Source organism: Epinephelus fuscoguttatus, linkage group LG13 (genome assembly GCF_011397635.1).
Source record: "Epinephelus fuscoguttatus linkage group LG13, E.fuscoguttatus.final_Chr_v1".
In the NCBI taxonomy this organism is placed as follows: Eukaryota; Metazoa; Chordata; class Actinopteri; order Perciformes; family Serranidae; genus Epinephelus; species Epinephelus fuscoguttatus.
This window is the reverse complement of record NC_064764.1, coordinates 9,432,992-9,454,691: the sequence shown is the minus strand read 5'-3', so window position 1 is coordinate 9,454,691 and position 21,700 is coordinate 9,432,992. Positions and strand designations below refer to the sequence as shown.

The window sequence follows — 21,700 nt, the reverse complement described above, 5'->3', positions numbered from 1 at the left end:
ACAGCGAAGAATGGAATAGGAGTCTTATTTTATTCCCATAGATGCATTTGAAAAAATAGCTTTCATATCCAAAAGTAGGGCAATGTACCTAACAATAACTTTTAATTTGAAAAGCTTTCATTCTCCGTCTTAAAATATAAATATGTCTTTGTGGTCTCTTCCCAGCAGGGCATTGTGTTTCAGATGATTTCTCTCCTGCTCCCTTGTCATTATCTCACCGAGCAAAATGCCTGTGCCATATATTCCAGCTGAACAACCTCACTTATAGTTACCATAGCAACTCAGAGGCGAAACTGAACCTATAAATTGCCCACTGAGGCTCACTGGCTCCACCCACTGTGAATCCACTATTGTGCTGGATATCACATTTGACATCTCAGACTTTAATTATATTTTTAGGGAGGCTTTGTTTTTGTTTTTTGTTGTTGTTGTTTTTAACATGAACTCCTTGACTCCTGTGTTTACTGAGTTTACAGAGACACAATAAAAGGTACATATAGGAATTGCTTGTTAGCAGGATCAGCTGAAACTACAACATGAAATATAATGTAACCTTATTGCTTTTACAGAGTCAGTACAGGAGGTAAAGGGAAACCTTGGGGTGCCTAGGGATATCAGCAGCCCTATTACATCTGATGAGGAGTATCTCAGTCCCCTGGAGGAAGGCATGGATTTTGGAGGGCCAGAGCTCAAGAAAACTATTGACACAAGATTCAGGACACCCCCTACTTTCCTGGTGAGAATGTACAGAGCTAGGCCTGATTAATACATTACTGACTTTCCCTTTTAGAGTATGACATTTGTATGTTTAGCATTTATACTTACTCAACTGCATTTTGATGAATGGTTGCAAAATCTTGCATGAAAATGTTATATATAGACTATGTCCTTTATTCTATTAATATCAGTTTTCCTGTATGAATGCATTATCCACTGTGTGATCAACCCATCAATACATCTGTCAAATATAACTTAAAACGTAAAATAAAATGCATCTCTCAGCTTCTAACCGACATTGCATTTCAAACAGGTAACAATGAGTGATCAAGCTGTCATTGAAGGGCAGGAAGTCACCATGTCTGTCCGAATACGTGGACAACCCAAACCCATGCTCTATTGGTAGGTCCCCCCAACTTCATCCAACTACTTAAACTCATCGCTTGCATTGGACATGGAAAAGACTTTCCCTGGATCTAAAACCATCAGCAAGCTTGCTTGATTGTAGTGTTGTGCATGAACATGCAAAAAGAGCACATTCATTGAACATGCTCACGTTTTTGGTAGATGGTAAACTGGGCATATCCGTTTGCAAGTAATGAACAGTGTTGTTAGCTCTCGAAAGATGCTCACACTCTGGGTTTTACAGCACCAGAGGAATTACAGCACCTTGCATGTCGATGTTTTCCTTTACCTAACCATGGAGGGGTGCTGCGCATTTTAACAGGATGGAAACACATATCAATCGGGGAGCAGGCTTTAACACAACACCCACATGGCTGGTAGAACAGGAAATTTGGACAACACAGCTAGGGGTAGTGCTTTTTTGTGTAAATTGTGATCACCAGGTCGGACAAAACAAGTCCGAACATCAGCCACATCAGCAACGAATTTGATCTTCCAGTGAGTCTTGGGAAATATCTGCAAGGGAATGATGATCACAAGATTTTATTTTTAAAAATGAAACAAAAAAAAAAAAAAGTTCATTTCAGTATGTGTCAACTGAAGTTTTAGCTAGCTCTTGTGAAGCGTGAACGTGCACAACCCTGCTTGACTGCATAGTTTGTTCTAGAGCTTGCTGCTTTATTGCATCTGTTAAAGGAAGTGGAAGATTCATGTTTACTGCTTAACAACCTCCAGCCTGGCAGAAAGAGTCTTAACAGGGAAAAGCCAAGAATATCATGCTTCCCCAGTTTACCATGGAGCTGCTCTGTGCCCAGCTATACAAATGTCTGGCTGAACTAATGAGCTCTTACACAACAATCTGGAATTCATATTCAGTGTTGAGGCAGTCCAAAAAAGAGCCAGATCTGATTGCACATCCTTACAAGAGTCATGTCCTTAAGTGTTTGTAGAACTCTTCCTTATATTATGTTCAGCCAATGGTTCTTCATCGCTGTTAGCAAGGACAGTAGCTTCAAAAGGCTGCTAATATTCTTTATTTTTCTCTTTGTCAACAAATCTCATGAAAAGACCAAAGCCTGATATATCTTATTGCTCTGTGCCATATGGCTCTGTTATTGTCAAGTTACTACTGAAAACACATCAGTGGGCCACACTGTGACCTGGGTGACATGTTCCGTCATTGCCACAGGCATGAGTGCTGTAGCACTGTAGTTTTGAGTCAGTCCCACATACACCACTCTGCTGCTGTAAATACTAGTGCACCATCTTTGGTGTTGAATTAAAAATAATTTCTCACACTTCTCAGATGGTCTGGTGTCAGCATGGCTCACCACTTTTCTCCATTTTGCAGAGAAAAACGAGACCAAGAGTGTATTTTACTGATAAAACAACAGGGCATGCACTGTTGCTTTATCAGCAACGGGGTGTGCACTGGGTCAGATGAGTGCAAGGCATGGTCTGTTTCACTTATACTCTGACAATTTGTAATTCAAACTATATATAATACATTGGCACATAATGGTACTTAGAATTTTATAAAAAAAAAAAAAAAGTCATTGGAAAAGAAGATGGGAATGTATCGACTGATCAACTAACTCATTGCAGGTTTTGGTCTTTTCATGGCATTTGTTGACAATAAGTGTGATATAATGTCAAACTTATCCTTTAATATAGGAGACAAGAATAGGCTGAATCAAACACGCAGGTTCTGTCATTGAAGTTAGTCATCATGACTCTCGAGAGACAACAGCAAAAAAGAATGTGCTAAACATAATATTGGCAGTCCTGGATAATGTATCCCACCCTCCACCCCCTTCAAACCAGCCAGAAGAGAGCTTGTGTTTGAAAAAATAAGTGTGTGCTTGGTCATCCTTCATCGCATAAATTAAGTTTAAAAAAGCTCTGAGTGGTGTATTTGTGATTCATCTCTTGTTTAAACACTCAGCAACAATTGCTCCCTTCATTCTCCTCTGTTGTAGGCTGAGGGACAGAGTTACGGTTAAAACAGGCCCACGTCACATTGTACGTGAGACAGAAGATGGCACTTTTGAAATGACCATCAAGTCAGCGGTGAGGTCGGACTCTGGGATTTACACCTGTAAGATCATTAATGAGTATGGGACAAAGCAGTGTGAAGGAAAGCTGGAGGTAAAAGGTACGCTTCTTTTCAAGTGTTCCAGTGTTTGTTGTCATTAAGAATGTTGGATCCTGTTTTCAGTCTCTTTCAGTGTTTATTAATGAAGGTTTTTTGTTAGTTTTAATACACTGTGACTAAATTCCTGACACTAATTTACTTGTTAATCAGCATGTACATTGATACCATAACTCCAAGTGAATACAAACATTCTTTGTGACTAGTTCATGCTACCAATGTTCAGCTATCACTTAACAGCACTCTTCAGAAAATGTCCTTTATTTATACCCAGCACCACCAGTTGAGCCAGGTCTGGCCATCATCCGCCCAGTCAGGGACATCACAGCCAAGGCTGGAGAGACAGTTTTGTTTGAGTGCCATGTCATCGGGCCGAAGGACACTGATGTGGACTGGCTTGCAGATGGGAAATTGATCCAGCCGGCATTGCTCAACTGCAAGATGCATTTTGATGGCAGAAAGTGCCGGCTGCTGCTCAACTCTGTACATGAGGACGACAGCGGAGCATACACGTGCAAGCTCAGCACAGCTAAAGGTATGTCTCAAGAGTAAATATCACAGTATGTGTGGTGTAAAACTAAAATTAATGTATCTATTGTCTATTTTTTACTCTTCAGAGGAAGTGACCTCATGTGGCAAACTCAAAGTCATCCCTTCGATTGAACCTCTCTTCACTCGCAAGCTAGATGTTCTAGAAGTGATTGAGGGGCGTAATGCTCGATTTGACTGCAAAGTCAGTGGGACGCCATCTCCAAGGGTCATGTGGAGCCACTTTGGTAGGATTGTGCTTCTTGTGCCCAGGTGTACCACAGAACATCTTAACCTTAAAGGGATAGTTGGATCTTTCGAAGTGGGTTTGTATTAAATACTTACCCACTGTCAGTGTAATACATACAGCAGATGTCAGTCAACACACCTCAGTTTGGAGAAGCAGGCTGGAGTCTGACGTGGGAGCTAAACAATGCACTGCTGTGGAGAGGTCAACTAAAAAAAGTCTCACCTAAAATATCAGTATCAATTGTGTAGTGTACGCTATATTTAGAATATGTGCACCATTTTACCTTGCTGTTAGACAGCAATTTCTGATGGGGAACCAAAGCCATGATATTGCTCTCTTCAAGACCAGACTCATACAACCCCACTTCAAAAAATCCGAACTATCCCTTTGACATCCAAGCCTATGAAAAATTATCTGTTCTTCCCTTTTCTTTTATATTTCTCACCCTCTCTGAGTTTTGCTGATGATTTTGTGATTTATAACACACATTATAACTAAAATGATGTGTAAATACGGCCTCTTTTTTCTCTCTAGACCATCCGCTCGCAGAAAGTGAGGACATTCGTATTCTTCAGGAGGGCGGCCGCCACTCTCTCGTCATTTCTCACGTGACCAATGAGGATGAGGGTTTTTACACCGTCACGGCCCGTAACGTTCACGGCGAGGCAGAGAGCTCAGCTGAACTTTACATACAAGAACCGCGGCCAGCCATCTCCTCACAGATGTAAGATCATATTATTCTTTGGAGTTTAGGCTCTCATTTGTTTCACTGATTTTTTTCTAAATTATGGATTATGAAATGTTAGTGTTCATGCAGTAATAGACACAAAGAGGTAATCCACATATTCTGCTATGTGTCGCTCTCTCCATCCCTCTGTCCCCTGTCTTCCATTCCCTGTAGGGCTAAACTTGAGAAGATGCCATCGATCCCAGAGGAGCCAGAGGTCCCAGAGAACGAGGTGGAGCGTTTCACTATGCCTGACTTCATCAAACCCCTTTATGACCTGGATGTGATCGAGGGAAAGGAGGCTATTCTCAAATGTAAAGTGGCTGGTTTGCCATACCCAACCATCGTCTGGTTCCACAACGGCAAAAGGATAGAAAGCACTGAGGACAGAAAGATGACACAGTGTAAGTGTTTCAAAATGGATTAACAGTAATTCATTTTAGATTTCTATAATTTTGCATTTTCATTAGTGTTGAAGTGAAATTAATATTTTAATCGAAATGAACAAGGAACTTCAACAACTACATGAATTAAAGATAACCCTCTAAAATCAACTCAATTTGTCATTGCATTAAATAAATCCCTGTTATTGCAGTGTCTAATGTATTACTGTATGTTCAGACTAACACTAACCTGTCCATGTTCTGAGCAAATAATCTCAGGGATAATCAGCATCTCTTGAATTTCATTAACTGCTACTTTTCCAATCCAAAGAAAATGATCATTTAAAAAAAACATAGAATATACGCCCTATTTATAATAGCATATATACAGTGGCATGCAAAAGTTTGGGCACCCCTGGTCAAAATTTGGTTTACTGTGAATGGTTAAGTAAGTAGAAGATGAACTGATTTCCAAAAGACAAGAAGTTAAAGATGACACATTTCTCTAGTGTTTTCAGCAAGATTCTTTTTTATTTAAATTTTTTCCAGTTTCAAAATTACAAAGTAAACAGTTAAGAGTCTTTTAGTTCTTGTTTGGAGGATTTTCCCCAATTCTTCCTGCAAAAGGCTTCTAGCTCTGTGAGATTCTTGGGCCATCTTGCATGCACTGTTCTTTTTGAGGTCTATTGACAGATTTTCAGTGGTGTTTAGGTCGGAGGACTGTCAGGGCCATGGCAAAACCTTCAGCTTGTGCCTCTTGAGGTAGTCCATTGTGGATTTTGAGGTGTGTTTAGAATCACTGTCCTGTTGTAGAAGCCATCCTCTCTTGGTCCTGAGCTTTTTTACAGATGATGTGATGTTTGCCTCCAGAATTTGCTGGAATCTAACAGAATCCATTCTTCTCTCTACCTGTGAAATGTTTCCCCTGCCACTGGCTGCAACACAAGCCCAAAGCATGATCGATCCACCCCCGTGTTTAACAGTTGGACAGGTGTTCTTTTTCTCCAAACATACCTTTGCTCATTGAGTACAAAAAGTTCTATTTAAACTTCATCAGTTCACAGGACTTGTTTCCAGAAAGCATTAGACCGGATGTTTGCAAACTTCTGTTGCTGAATTTTGTGGTGAGGACACAGGAAAGGTTTCTTCTGATGACTCTTCCATGAGGGTCATATTTGTACAGGTGTCGTTGCACAGTAGAACAGTGAACCACCACTCCAGAGTCTGCTAAATCTTCCTGCAGGTCTTTTGCAGTCAGACAATGGTTTTAATTTGCCTTTCTTAACAATCCAATGAGCAGCTCTCTCAGAACGTTTTCTTTATCTTCCAGACCTCAACTTGACCTTCACAGTCCCTGTTAACTATTTCTTAATAACTTTACAAACTGAGGAAACAGCTTCTTGAAAACACTTTGCCATCTTCTTGTAGTCTTCTGCTGCTCTGTGGGCATCATTTTATTTAGTTTTTCTTTCCTAATGATGATTGTGAACAACCCTAACCCTAACCCTAACAAGCTAATCAAGGTCTGAGACCCTGGTAAAAGTTGTCTGAGAGCTCAAATGTCTTGGGGTGCCCAAACTTTTGCATGGTGCTCCTTTCCTTTTTTTCACTCTGAAATTGTACAAAACAAAAATAATACACAAATCTTGCTTAAAATGTTGAAAAGCATGTTCCATCTTTAACTTCAAGCCTTGGGGAGATCAGTTCATCTTCTACTTACTTAACTATTCACAGTAAATTAAATTGTGACCAGGGGTGCCCAAACTTTTGCATGACATTGTATTTTGTCATAAAGAACACTGTGTACCTAAACAACAAATATGACATTTGTCAGTGCCCTCCAAAACCACCCATGAGACAGTTACAGAACCAATTCATAGGAGCATTTTTTGCTCCACCACCTGTATGGTTAAGGCCTGGGTAGACTTAGACAACTACAGCTACCTGATTAAGGTTTGCTAAAGATCACGGTCATGGTACTTTGTAAACAGGGACTGCATTTGATTGTTACAGTGGACTTAATTGCATAAAGATGCTCACAGACCTTTGCCTCCTCCTGTAGATCGTGACGTCCACAGCCTGGTCATCCGCTCTGTGTGCCATGCCCACGGTGGTGTTTACAAGAGTGTCATCTCGAACAAAGTTGGCAAGGCCACCTGCTATGCTCATCTCTACGTCACAGGTGATTTTCATTCCTTTTTTGGCATATACCTCAACAACAACACAATGGGCCTCAGACAAGAGCCACTCATATGAACAGATTTGTTCCAGCAAAGGCAGAACAGAAACACTCATGGACCTGTCATTCCATTGTCATCATTTTCAGATATCCTCCCTGACCCTCCTGATGGGACTCCAGTAATAGAATCCATCACTGGCAAAACCATCACCTTAAGCTGGAAGAAACCAAGGAGGCTGGACCCTTCCATTGGTACACAGGACTGATATTCATAATTGTTTTGTTCTCCAGATCAAATAAGTAAATTATAAAGAATTTATCTTGATGACATTAGAGCAAACACATTCAACACAGCGTTCTAAGATAGACCAAAGACATAAAGATCTTTAATAGAGAGTGAAATAACAATGAAAGACTGATATACATACTGAAATAGCAGAGACAGTTGTTTATCCAAGATGTGCTGCCTACACTGATCATTAAATATACCATGTTGCCATGTTTTAATGTTGTTCTGATTTTGAAATGAAGTGTAACCCTTATGCTCTAACTCTACACAAAATGATATGAAAATTGGTTTAATTTTAAGCTTTCTTCCTTTGATAACATCATTTGTGGATAGAAAAAAAGAGTTTCAAAATTGTGGTGTTGCATTTTGCATGAACCCCTTTTCTTTTCAGATCCCAGCTCCCTGATGTATGCCATCCAACAACAAGCCCTGGGCTCCATCCAGTGGACCATCATAGCTTCTGGCCTGAAGGAGACCACCTTCACCATCACCACTCTCTCCAAAGGTGTGCGCTATGCTTTCAGGGTCCTGACCATCACCTCCAAAGCCTTCAGCAAGCCCTCACCTACGACTGATACGGTGCAGCTCCTGGACCGAGGTACATTCAGATTTTTTTAGAGCGTCTATCCATCCATCAGTGCGAATCAGTGGTTTATTAAATATTATCTATGTGTCCATTTTGATTTACTTCTAGGTCCCTATCTTCTGGAGGCTCCAGTGATTATTGATAAGCCAGATATTGTATATGTGATGGAAAACCAGTCAGTCACCATCACCATCACTCTCAATCATGTCAACGCTGCAGTCGTCTGGAAGAGGTACATGTGTCTCTGCTGTAAAATCTCTTTATTTTATTTTTACATAAATGCAGTTCATTGGTATTTTCCTGCAATATATTTTTATATAGTAATTGTTTTAAGTTTACTTTAATCTCATTAAACAAAGAAAAAAACTTGCAAGAGGCTCTAATGTGTACACTCATAGGTTTGTAACACCTCAGTTGTATTTGTAATTTATAAAGTAAGATCCATGTTATTGCATCATTCAAGTGGTACTGTATCTGATAGAAAGGTTGCCACCTTGTGGACCCAGTGTATTATAGGACAGTCAGGTGTATGGCTGACAAACATAGATACAGGATGACAATGCATGCTGTTTCACTCCAAGTGATTATCAAAGATTCCAGAGCAGTATTTTATTGTGTCCTCACTTACACTCAAGCAAAAGCCAAATATCCACCACACCTGCGCAGCCATCTGCTGCTGTTCATTTGCATACAACCTACAAATCCTAGGTTACAATACAAACACTTGTCCACAGGAGGGGGGTGGTCCTCACCAGCAAACCAGGCCTGTACGAGATGACTATGCCAGATGATGACCAGCACACGCTGAAGCTGCTCAAAGTGAAGAGTGCTGACATTGGAGAGATGATGTTTGTGGGTTCCAACAAGTATGGCAGCGACACCTGCACCTTCAACGTGGAGATGGCAGGTAGGCAGTCTATCTATCTATCTATCTATCTATCTATCTATCTATCTGAAGCAGATGTAACTTGGCATTGCACCTTTGCAACTCTGTCCACAGCTCCACCAACATTTGAAACTATCATGGAGGACTTGGACGTTTGTTCTGGGGAGACCCCTCGCTTTGCTGTGGTTGTGGAGGGCAAACCAATTCCTGACATCCTCTGGTTCAAGGTTTTTATACACTTTAACAGTCAACAGTACTCAAATAAGTGGTTTCCAAGCTAAACTGAACTACACAGCAGAGTCATTTTCAAAAAAGGAAATTTACAGATCATTCTTTGTTATGAATCTTCGATGAAACATTGCAGAAACTTACAGTGTTTGCTTTGCTTTCAGAATGATATCCTGCTGTCGGAGAGCTCTCATTACACATTCGTGTACGATGATAATGAATGTTCCCTGGTGGTCCTTAACGCTTGTCCGGAAGACTCTGGGGTTTACACCTGCACTGCTAGGAACTTGGCAGGATCTGTGTCCTGTAAAGCTGAACTCACCATTCATGAAGGTAAGAGCCATAAAAGAAATCTTTCAATCATTTAACTGCACAGTTAACAAGCTAAATGAAGGAACTAACATGGCCATTGTAACTTGTAATTATTTGGAGTAAGTTATATTTGCCTTTGTCTAATTAAAACTTGCCCATTACTGCAGCTAAACATAAAGAGGATCCGATGGAGGATGAGGAGACTATTCTAAGGAAAATGCGCAGACTGACTGACAACTATGACATCCACAAGGAAATTGGAAGGTTAGGCATTTTTAAGCTTTCATTTGAAATTTCGTACTTTGATGCAATTTAATACAAAAGAACCACTGTCTGCACTGGAACCAGTTTTTATTCAGTGTTCAAAATGAGGCTGTATTTCTTCATGTCATAATGCCTCCATCTTGCTACTCAGTCATTATGATAAACTAAGTTTTCCTGCTGACTTTTTTTACTCCAGAGGTGCATTTTCCTATGTGAAACGTGTGACCCAGAAGGCTAGCAAAATGGAGTATGCTGCGAAGTTTATCTCCACACGGGCCAAGAAGAAGGCATCTGCTCTCAGAGAGATGAACCTACTTTCCAAGCTGGACAACGAGAGAATCTTTTTTTTCCACGATGCCTTTGAGAAAAAGAATGCAGTCATCATCATCACTGAATTGTATCCTTATTGTGCATCCAACACACAAAGTACTCTAATGCAGAGTACATAATTAGCCTTGAAAAGTAAGACGACTGATGAATGAAAAATGTTTTCACTGTTCTTTATGTAGCTGTATGCAGAGTGTTGTTTATAAAACCTTTAAAAAACCTTTATATGAAAAATTATGTCTTGTTCAATAAACATGTATACATACTGTAAATGTTTAACAAACAATCAGCATTCATTTTACAATTCATCTTAAGATCCAGAGAGTATAGCCTTAATTAAACTTTAAAGATGCCATGAGGAGCTGCTTGACAGATTTACAAGGAAATCTACAATAATGGAGTCTGACGTAAGTCCTGTTTTATGACTGCACAACAAGGCTTTCACAAACCATGTCATTATCAATTTAAATGTAATGATCAAATGTTTGTAACTTATTTATCTAATAAATAACAGCTGTACTGGTATGTTTGTGTTTTGGGACCACCAGGTACGTTCATGTATGAGACAACTGCTTGAGGGTGTGGACTACCTTCATCATCTAAACATCATACACCTGGACATTAAGGTAGATACTCATGAGTCCTCACCCACATTTCTCTGTCTTCCTTTGTATTAGAAATGTCTTTATTTTTAAAGTGCACAGCATTGATTCTGATAGAAAACATGATAATATAATACCTTTTCATTCTTTAGCCTGATAACATCCTCATGGCAGACGCCCATAGTGATCAGATCCGAATCTGTGACTTTGGCAATGCGGTGCAAATCACACCCGACGAGGCTCAATACTGCAAATACGGCACACCAGAATTTGTTGCACCAGAAATCGTCAATCAGACCCCTGTGTCAAAAGCAACAGACATCTGGTAGAGTATCTCTTGAATTTACAACAAAACTTTTTGTTTGTTTTGTGTTAACACACCATCATTTTTATTTTTTTTATTTTTGTCTTTTCTTAGGTCAGTTGGAGTTATTGCATACCTGTGGTGAGTAAAATTATTATTATTATTATTTTTAGTTTATTTATTTATCAGGACAATGCACATTAATCAACATTTCTGTAAATGTGCGACTGGCTAATTTTTTAACTGCAGTCCTTAGGAAAGATGTTTTTAAACCAATAAAAGGATAAAACTCACAGGACAATTCACAGGACAGATTAAGACATAAAGACAGCATTAACTAAACCAGTCAGAAACTGTCAAGATAAAACAGAAGCCATGCAAGCAAACAAGCAACAGCAGAGCATCAGTACAACACAATAACACAACAACAACAAACAGACATGCAAGCAACACGAACCACCAACACACAAATTAGCATTACATGCAAACATGCAGAGCAGCAATAGAAAGTAAACATAGATAAAAACACAGTTGTCATTATGTATGGTCATATGCATTAACACACAAGCCATGCAACAGGAAGTTAGCCCTGCTGTTGATAAAATAGATATTGCATACATGACCACCCAGAGCTGGCTGCCTGGTAACGGGCAAGGACATAAAGCAAGTTAGCAGCATGCAAGCCAGAAATAACAACAACAGTGTTTCAGTGAGCATCACATGTACTGTGTTGATTAGAAATGCTCACGTCTAATTGTCCAAAAATGTGTTTCAGGATGCTGAATATCAGTGTCAGATTTTACCATATGTTTGCCTGATCACCCGTAAGCTGTTAATAAATGTAGGAATTTGTTTTTGTCTTCAGCCTGACAGGAGTTTCTCCATTTGCTGGAGAGAATGACCGCAGCTCTGTACTGAACATCAGGAACTATAATGTGGCCTTCGAGGAGAGCATGTTTGCTGACCTTTGCAGAGAGGCTAAAGGGTTCATCATAAAGCTGCTTGTAGCAGACAGGCTGTGAGTAACACTACTGGATCTCTTTATCAAGATCTGTTTTATGACAATTAATTTTCTTAAGTTTTTATATGATTCATGCATTTTTCAAAGCTGGTTGAAAAACAACTGGAAGATGTCACAACTTTCACCACATTTTCCTCTTTACCGTTTTGTAACTGCATTAAGAATTAGTTCCTTATCACGTGATTAAAAAGACAAAGTCGCTCAAGGTAATGAACTCATTCAAAAGCACATGCCCTGTGTATAGTGCTGACAGTCCTCATAACTTGGTGCAGGTGATGGCAGGAAACATCAGATTGATCTTGGGTGGTGAGCATATGTACAGAACCATATATGGAGTCTACTCAGTACATAATCACCCTGCTGCTAATTGGATTCAGTGCAGCTTCAAAGTGAAGACTAAATTAAAAGAAGAAGCAATTCAGCCCTCTTGTGTGCGGTGTACCTGCTTACTTACCATCACTCATGTTAATGATTTTGTTCCAATATTAGATGCCTATCAGATGAACATTTGCTTTTTATATTCCTTGATTTTTTTGTCCCTGTCTGCAACACTCACACAGTCTTCCTCAGGTGCTTTTTCATTAGATCACTAAGAGAACACACCTTTTTAAGCTAGATAATGAAACAAACGTGCTTAAACCTGAAAGACTGAAATATGCCATAACTGTCCTCTAGGAGACCTGATAGTAAAGAATGCCTCCGACACCCCTGGTTCAAGGTAAGACAAGCCCACTTCACACTACAGAGTTAATCACCCACAACCTTTTTCTGCAGTAATTTCTTCTTGGCGATGGTGAACAAGGTCCCATTTCCAATTTTATTCATTAACTTTAATGTCTATTTATTTTAGACACTTAGCAAGGGGAAGGCTATAAGTACAGAGGCCCTGAAGAAGTTTGTATCACGCAGGAAATGGCAGGTGAGGGATGTTTTATTTCCTATTCTGGTTTTCTATGTTGTATTACACTCTGAATACCTATAAATAATTCAATAGTCACATCTTTAATAATTGTTTAATTGTATCATATTTCTTCTTTCACAGCGTTCACTAATCAGCTATAAATCAAAAATGGTCATGAGGTCCATTCCTGAGTTACTGAACGATTCCTCCAGCCATATTTCCATTGCAGTTCCCAGGCACCTTAAAGAAGGTTCACCTTTGCCATCATCATCTTCAGACTCTGATGAAGACATTGATGAACTGCCATTTATTCCAATGCCACTTAACATGGAATTTTCCGGATCAAGGATGTCACTTAATGACATCCAATCCAATGAACAGGGAATGGGAAAGCAGGATGGAACAAGTAAATTGGCTGGGTCTCCTGATCAAGCCCAGGAGGCAATGGAGTGTGACACTACAGAAATGGATAAAGAAGGAGTCGAGATAACAGGTAAAGGCCGCTTGCGAAAAAGGTCGCCAGAGGACAATGACAGGGGATCCTCAGACGAAGAATTACTTGCAGAATTGCCGCACAAGTCACAGCTGACTAGAAAACCCCTGCGAAGGGGTTCAAGCATGGAGTCAGACAAACCAGAGAATGGACGACGAAGAGGGGAGCTAAGACGTGGAGGCTCAGCCGACAGTGCATTGCTGCTCCGCATTAAACCTGAAGAAGGAGCTGGAGAAGGAAACCAAGAGGATGGGAGGAGAGTTCTCAAGAAGGCTGTCTCTATGGAACTACCGAGGAGGAGCACCAGTCCAGGAACTGCTAAAATGAGTCAAGAGGACTATGCTCTTAAACTTGAGCTGATGAGACAGCGACTGCTTCGTGGTGGCTCTGTGGACAACAAGATGAGTGGACTGAGAGGACCTCTGTTGGAAACATTAGGAATGGGAGATGAAAAACGTGCAATATCCTCAGATCGCTACTCTCGCACTGCTCGTTTGGGCCCACCACCACTAATCAGAGCTGCATCCACTGATTGTGCTGCAGAGGAAGTTCCCAGACCCAAAGTTTTGCGCAAAACTGCTTCTTTCAGTCAAGGTGATTCAGAACCCATAGCTTTACACCGCCGGTCAGGAGCTCCTTTGGAGATTCCCTTAGCACAGGTAGAAGAGAGAAGGCTCAAGGAGGCCATATCTATGTCAGCTCTCACTGAGCAAATCAAGCTAGACTCCCGTCCAGTGACTCCGAGGGAACCTTCTCCAAAACCACCAACACCAGAGTCTGTAATGCAGGAAAGTCCAACAAAAACAGAAAGCGAGGAATCATTAATGGAGAGAGAGATCAAGCCTGATGAGACTATCAATGAAAAGATGGATGGGCTGACTACAGATAGTAATTTTGATGAGAGATCAAGCACAAGTGGTTTCTCAGAGAAGGACATGAGCATATCAGAAGAACCAATGATTGAATCTGAGTATACGGGCCAGAGAATTCCCACACCTCCCCCTGTGGTCCAAAGCTCTATACTAGAGGAGAAAATGGAGGAAGACAGAGAAAATGAGCAAGAAGAAAAGGAAGAGAGTATGAAAGAAGAAGAGGAAAGAATTGTTAGTGTTGCTGAATCAAATGCTAAAGACAATGTAGATGTTTCTGAAGAAATGGTAGAAGAAGTAGTAAATGTGCCTGCTAAATCTTCTGATATGATCATAACCACAAGCTCAGTTATGGTGAGACCAACACAAGAATATTCCCATCCATCAGCAAATGTTGTGTCAACTTATGTAACACCCTCGCTTCCAGCTCGAGTTGTTCTTCCAGATGGAAGGACCTCAGCATATGCAAGTATTATGCAGACCATCATGGTCCCTGCAGTTCAACCTCCCAGTGACCAACCTTTAGGCCCCTCTACACCTGTTGTTGCTCCAGTCACCTCGTCCTCAGTGTCAACTGAAACATTTGTACCCACATCTACACCTGCCAGCATGACTTCTGCTTTACCTGTTGCACCAAAGCCAGTGTCAACCACAGAGCACCCTGCTGTATATTCAAGGGTAGCATCACCAGAAATGATGACAAAGGAACCCAGTCCACCAAAGACTACCACACATTCCTCTTCTCAACAAGAGCTCTCAGCAGGACATGAATTTGAGGACATTACCTCTGAAGAGCTCTTTGAAGCCCGCTTCAAAAAACGTGAGTCTTCCCTTTCAAGAAGTCTAAAATTTTTGTCACGGTCAAAGAATGAGGACAAATCACAAGTGGCTTCATCAGACTCCACAGAGCAAGGTGAAGAGATATACAGACCAGGGCCCATTGGTGCACCCCTGGAATTAGCACCAAGGAGACTTGAGGAGAAGTCGAAGTCAGTTCAGGACCTTCGTGAAGCTCAAAAGGACCAAGGCTTTATGAGAAGGCTTTCTATGCGCCTGAAGAGAACTCCGTCAACTGAGCGCAAGGACGAAACGACCAAAGAAGATGATTCCATAGCTTCAAGACATAGACTTTCTTGGACTCTTGGCCGTAGAGGGTCACAGGAGAAGAAGGAAGTGGAGATGTCACGTCTGGATGGTGGAGATGATAAAATGGTAGAACAAGATGAAAAGGAACTTAAGAAAGCTAATGAATCACCAGTCTTGGCAATGCGCCGAAAAATTGAATCAACAGTTGCTGGGATCTCCACAAGAATTCGCAGCTACTCAGAGGAAAGGAGAGCATCAGAAGACAAGGATACAAAGAGGACACCCATTCTTTCCATGCTTCGTCGTGCAACATCAGAGAGCCGTGGTATGAAGGTTGCCAGTGTTCCTCAGAACCAGCTGGCATCTCAGGCCAGTAATGGTGCCTCATCAGAGTCTCTAGACTCTATGTCCAGCCTAAAGTCAGAAACAGCAAAGGGTAGGAGGCAATTACTGAAACATCTTGTTGCAAATTTATTTAACTTTTAACTAGAGTAATATCAATTGCACTTTCCTAAAGGCATGATGATTGATTAGGAGTCTTTTTTTTTCTTGTAAAGTTGCGGAGGCTGAGCGCAGATCCCGATGGGATCGATGGGGCCTAACCAGAGGGAGGCGCGACAAAACAGTATCACAGCCTGACATACCAACAGCAATCTCCAGGGAAAATAGTTCACTACGTTCACGCCAGTACTCCAAACTGGCTTCTGGTAAGTTACACAAGTGTGTGCATGAATACATTGTGACTGTACTGTGTTAAGTGTAAGATAATAAGAGCATAAGCTTGACATTTTGGGAGGTAGGCTTTATCACTTTCTTCCCAAAACTTAGATAAGAAAAACAAGTCTAGAGAAAACAGCTGCTTATCTTAGCAGAAAGACTGCTGTTGTCTTGTCCTTGCTGTAAGGTTCCCAGGCAACCGGCAGATACTTCAGGAAGTAATTGCTCCTGACCAAGAAGAGAAATCGTCTCACACATAATCATCCCTTGAAAGCACAACATGTTTTTACCCTGCCACCCCTTTTTTTTTTACAAGTCAAACAAACAAAATATAACCTGTTTCTTAGTGAAATTTAGAGGTGCTGACAGGTGGATCTTGTTATAGAATCTAAAATTTTGTGAGTATCCAGTGTAGCCTACAAATATCTAGACCAAGGCTTCCTAGTCTGTCCACCAGTCATATTGACTAATCTCTATGTAAAAATACCTTAAGAGGGAAACTTTTTGGGAAGATCACAAAGACAAAGGTTCCTAGCTTATCTTAGGCCAGAAACGATATGGTAATGCCAGTAATGGTGGTCTTAACCATCACTGGGTACAGTAAATCCTACCTTTTCATTTTACTTATCAGTATGTAGTATAGACATTATTTACGTGGCCCAACGTCTTTGCTTACAGATTTCCCTCCAGTATTCCACATCAAACTGAGAGATCACGTCCTGCTGGAGGGGGATCCAGTCACACTCAGCTGTCTGCCAGCAGGCAGCCCCCACCCACACATCACCTGGATGAAAGGTAAGAAGCTCTGATGTACCATAAGTAAGACAGGGTTACCTAAGCGATGGTCTCACAGATGGTTAGTCAGAATGACTTCACTTGCTATTTACAGTAATTTACATAATTATTCTGTGTCTGAGTGCAGAGGCATATTTATGGCTTACACTGCATCTTGCCACACACTGTGGTACCATGATAACAGAGGTTGCATACACTGCACAAAAGGTGGTACAGGAGATAAGATAATTGAGTACCATTCCTTATTACTCCAGAAACTGATTAAACCAGCAGTTGTGTGACTGATAATGTCTTTCATAATCTTTTGTTAATCTTGACAGAAGTTTCTTTGAAGAGTTAACACTCTTTGTTTTCATTTATGATAAACTTAATTTTTTTTTCATCATTATATTTCATAATACTGTAAAAGACAATTTTTATGCATGTTTCCTCAGATAAGAAGCCCCTGGAGATTGATGCCAGGATGAACATGATCGCCTGCCCCGATGGCCGGCAGCTACTGATGATCATGCAGACCACCAAAAAGGATGCAGGGGTCTATGAATGTGTTGCTACAAACCCCCTGGCTGCTGTGTCCAGCTCTTGCACAATATCTCTTGCTCGTAAGAACTGAGACATGCATTCTTTTAAGTCTGTCCGTGGGCATTAAACTGTGTCAGTCGTATACACAATATACAGTGTATTATAGTACGATATGTAAATAATTACAGTAATAAGTATTGGTATAGGATAGACTTGAAAAGAAACTGGAGGGCAAGTGATATGTTCTTGATACCCATATATTTGTTTTTACAGGTTTACCTAATCGTCCTGGGACCCCTGAAATACCTCAAAAGTACAACAACACAGCTCTGGTCCTGTGGAGGCCCTCAGACACCTTGGCCCCTTGCACATACTCTCTGGAGAGGAGAGCAGAGGGTCAGTGTCTACTAACATGATTTAAATGTTTTTGGATTTTTTTGTCTTTTTTTAGTCAGATGACTCTTGTCGGATGTTGTAGATGACAGATATTTTTTGAAAGGTTTTGAAAGGGTTATATAGATCCTGTCATAATGGGGTCAGAGTGTTGAAGTTTTCCTTAAAACTACAATAAGATTCATCAAGAATTACTGTTTTTTTTTTCCCCAAAACAGTTTAAACCATGCAGCACACCTACTCTTATCAAACAACTTAATAAACATTCATTCATTTTAATTTTGTGTATTTATTTTAGACAAATGGCAAGTGTGACTTAAAACTACTATAAGCAGTCTCTTATAAGAATATAGACACACTGTTGTTATTTTTACTCCCCAGGTGAGACCAACTGGTTGATTGTGGCTACAGGGGTGGCAGACTGTTATTACAATGTGGTTGACTTGCCAGCAGGGGGCTCCTTCAGGTTCAGGGTGGCATGTGTCAATAAAGCTGGCCAGGGGCCCTACAGCAACCTCTCAGAAGTAGTAAGCCTGGATGTTTCAGGTATGTAAGACCTTTGTGTTTATTTTAGATAAGGCCGTCAATAGACATGAAGTTGCTTTCAATGTACTTTTTGATGTTTGTCCTTAAAAATGTACAGACACTGAAAGGATTAAAGTTGTGTGTAAGTTTAGTTTTTGTTTTGCTTAACTTATTATTTATGTGTATGTTAATGATATGTTTTGTCTGGAACAACGTACACTTTGCCTGATATCTGTTTCCATCTTCACTCTGACACCCAATTTACATCGGGGAGTGGCATTCAGTGTTCCCTAACTAATTGCTAAAGACCTACCACCAGAATCTAAGGCCATTTTAAGTCCGCTCTGATGCGTAGTCATACCAACATACCTATTTTGCTGGGGTTTTAGGGCGAAGCAGAGAAAAATAACTAAAAGCACAACAAAGTAAAACAAACTACAATGCTGGGTGAAGACGTGTCGTTTTAGAACAACTTCAGTAGCAGGTTTAGGCAACAAAAGCACATGGCTAGGTGTAGGAAAAAAGAACAGGGTTTGGCTTTACAATCTTATAGGAAGTGAACACCAGCCTTCCAGGTGAAAGTCGGGTGTTGTTGGCCCCACTGATGCTGCCAGGCGCCGTTAAGCAATAATGGCAACCGGCCACGTATCATGCCGATGTGAAAGGACAGTTTTTTTTCATCTGTGTCTGTTGCAGAAGTCACTGACCAAGTGACAGTATTTGATGACTTCAAAGTGAGAGTGGGTTGGGCTTGCACTGCTTGACAACGCTTGACAGTGCTCATTGGTTGTTTTTTATTTTAGCTGAGAGATAGCTGTTTCATGTCACAATGCCAGACCAGTCACTTAATTCCAACTAGGTGGAGTGGGTGGATTCAGAGGTCTGGACCCAGGCAAACGTACATTGGAAATTATTCAACCCCATTAGATAGTGATAGTTGAAAATGACATTGTAGATCATCACATTGTATGTATTGTTCTTTTCATGTATCAAATCAAGCCTTTGAAGTGCATCCTCTCTCTCCTTGCCTTTCATTAGAACCAGCTAAATCCAGCTCTACAGTGGTGGTTAAGACTGTTCCTACAACTACTCCTCCTCCCCCTGTGGTGATGATGTCATCCATGAAAGTGCCTCCCATTAAACCAGCTCCTAGTAAATCCACTACAGTAACACCTGTCCCTGCCTCAACTTCAGCTCCTGCTCCATCTGTGGCTAAATCTGCTTCTCCAGTAACCACCACACCCACTGTGCAGGTTGAAGTTAGCCGTCCTGCTGTTACTCCGCCCATCAGTACAGCTCCCTCGGAACAAGCACCTGTTCAGACCGCCGCATCGGTCCAACCCACGCCAGCCAAAGCAAAGACCACTCTTAGCATCAGTGTAAGCAAACCCCAAACCAAACTGGCGCCTCCCCCTGTTGTCCCACCCAAACCTAAGAGTCCCATAAATGCTGTACCCATTACCAACAAATCCCCTTCTCCTGTACCTCCACCTGCAACTGCCATTGGAAAACCTATTTCATCTGTCCCCATGTATGTGCCAGCTGCGACCACTCGTGTCACTCCACCTTCTCAATCTAGTTCCACCCCGGCAACCGCCACGCTTTCAGTCACTCCTGTGACTGTCTCACCACCCGTGACTGTTTCGCAACCAGTGACTATCTCACCACCTGTGGTGGTGGTACAGAGCTTGACACCACTGCTGCAGGGAGGGGACAGCCGGAGTACCCCATCTGGACGAATCACACCATCAGGACGGTTGACGCCTTCGGGACGCCGGACGCCGCTGGGCAAGCCTGGAGAGGGATCTTTGCGCCAGGGAGTTCCACAGAAGCCTTACACCTTCATGGATGAGAAAGCAAGGTAGTGACTACTGATCAAACCTGGATAACCAAGTCAAATATGAGCTGACAACGACAATCTGTACCTTGAAAGCAAGCTATCTGAAAGCTGCTATGATCATAATTTCTATAGTCATAGATTAAAGTAATACATCATTCCCCCAATGACCATTTGTTTTTCTCGCATGCCTTCACCATGAGCAAAGAATCCAAAAATGGAGAAAGGCCTTGATAAATTGAAGTCATAGGGGACTATATCCAAACATCCGTTTACAAACTCACACAACTTGTACAGTATAATCCAAGTCTCATTTATCCAGTTGTATGCTCAGTACCTATTAAACAGACAGTGCTTTCCAACAGGGAACTGAACTTAAAGTGAACCTTAACTATGCTCTCTTTAAAGTCAGACTCCACTGACAAAAGCAGTAGTTTTACCTTGCTGAACACAGGAGTTGCTGGTTTACAAATGCCTCGGCCACTTAGTTAGGTTGTTATTGTGTGACTTTGGTCAATCTGAACTAACCCCTTAAAACACAAAGTGGAGCTTTTAGCATTCTCCTCAGGAGTTGGAACAAAAACAGAACCAATGCGAGAGTGAACATTGGACTTACATTTGCCAGGTGGCCAGAAACAAGATTCCAGATGAATGCTAATGTTGCTACCATGTCTACAGAATATGTTAATAAGCAACTGTTTGCTAACAGAACTGCAAAATCGACTTTTTGAGTTGACACTATGCCTCTGTATTACAGCTTCTTCCACTGCCTCCAAGTGCCAAATTAAAGAATCAATCAGTGCAAACCGATCTGAGAGTATAGTACAGCCTTTGTCAATACCACAAATTATCAGGAAGTAGAGAAAACTTTATAAATAGGAAAATAAAGCGTATAACCTCAAGGAGCAGTTACATGCTTGATAGCATGTTTTGCTGAGTTCTCCATTAAAGGCTAAAGGTTAAATGTGGAAATTTGTTAATTTTTTGCCCCTCAAAGTTAAGAGTTAAGTTAAGTTAAGTTAATTAAGAGGGCAAACATTAACACTTTTAAAATGTTTGTAGTGAGAATATAATTCATTTTAGTAATTTTTAGTTAGTAGTAAGAGTCATACAGAATTTGAAAAGGTACTATTAACTCACTCTTTCTCACACAGGGGTCGATTTGGTGTGATCCGTGAGTGCCGGGAAAACGCCACAGGCAACCTCTTTATGGCTAAGATTGTTCCATATGAGGCAGACAGCAAGCAAGCAGTGCTGCAGGAATATGACATCCTTAAGTCACTTCATCACGAAAGGATCATGGCTCTGCATGAGGCTTATGTCACACCCCGCTACCTGGTGCTTATCTCCGAGTACTGCAGTGGAAAGGAGCTGCTCTTCAGCCTCATAGACAGGTGAAGCC

The 21,700-nt window shown here is 41.1% G+C and overlaps 1 protein-coding gene across 3 annotated transcripts in view; it reads left to right on the top strand.

Annotated features, from left to right (window-relative positions):
* spegb (striated muscle enriched protein kinase b) overlaps positions 1-21,700 on the top strand; it is a 48,810-nt gene that overhangs the window by 21,158 nt on the left and 5,952 nt on the right. For all 3 annotated transcript variants that reach the window (XM_049594016.1, XM_049594015.1, XM_049594017.1), the window contains 31 exons: positions 570-736; positions 1,031-1,119; positions 3,102-3,277; positions 3,549-3,809; positions 3,892-4,050; positions 4,587-4,776; positions 4,954-5,183; positions 7,225-7,344; positions 7,489-7,593; positions 8,022-8,228; positions 8,325-8,448; positions 8,951-9,123; positions 9,217-9,329; positions 9,495-9,663; positions 9,810-9,906; positions 10,103-10,303; positions 10,583-10,640; positions 10,782-10,859; positions 10,988-11,160; positions 11,254-11,280; positions 12,005-12,157; positions 12,836-12,878; positions 13,011-13,079; positions 13,203-15,945; positions 16,067-16,216; positions 16,905-17,021; positions 17,456-17,623; positions 17,817-17,939; positions 18,318-18,482; positions 19,500-20,322; positions 21,453-21,692. In XM_049594016.1, the coding sequence (XP_049449973.1) occupies positions 570-736; positions 1,031-1,119; positions 3,102-3,277; positions 3,549-3,809; positions 3,892-4,050; positions 4,587-4,776; positions 4,954-5,183; positions 7,225-7,344; positions 7,489-7,593; positions 8,022-8,228; positions 8,325-8,448; positions 8,951-9,123; positions 9,217-9,329; positions 9,495-9,663; positions 9,810-9,906; positions 10,103-10,303; positions 10,583-10,640; positions 10,782-10,859; positions 10,988-11,160; positions 11,254-11,280; positions 12,005-12,157; positions 12,836-12,878; positions 13,011-13,079; positions 13,203-15,945; positions 16,067-16,216; positions 16,905-17,021; positions 17,456-17,623; positions 17,817-17,939; positions 18,318-18,482; positions 19,500-20,322; positions 21,453-21,692 (7,711 nt within the window). The remainder of the gene's footprint in view (positions 1-569; positions 737-1,030; positions 1,120-3,101; positions 3,278-3,548; positions 3,810-3,891; positions 4,051-4,586; positions 4,777-4,953; positions 5,184-7,224; positions 7,345-7,488; positions 7,594-8,021; positions 8,229-8,324; positions 8,449-8,950; positions 9,124-9,216; positions 9,330-9,494; positions 9,664-9,809; positions 9,907-10,102; positions 10,304-10,582; positions 10,641-10,781; positions 10,860-10,987; positions 11,161-11,253; positions 11,281-12,004; positions 12,158-12,835; positions 12,879-13,010; positions 13,080-13,202; positions 15,946-16,066; positions 16,217-16,904; positions 17,022-17,455; positions 17,624-17,816; positions 17,940-18,317; positions 18,483-19,499; positions 20,323-21,452; positions 21,693-21,700) is intronic.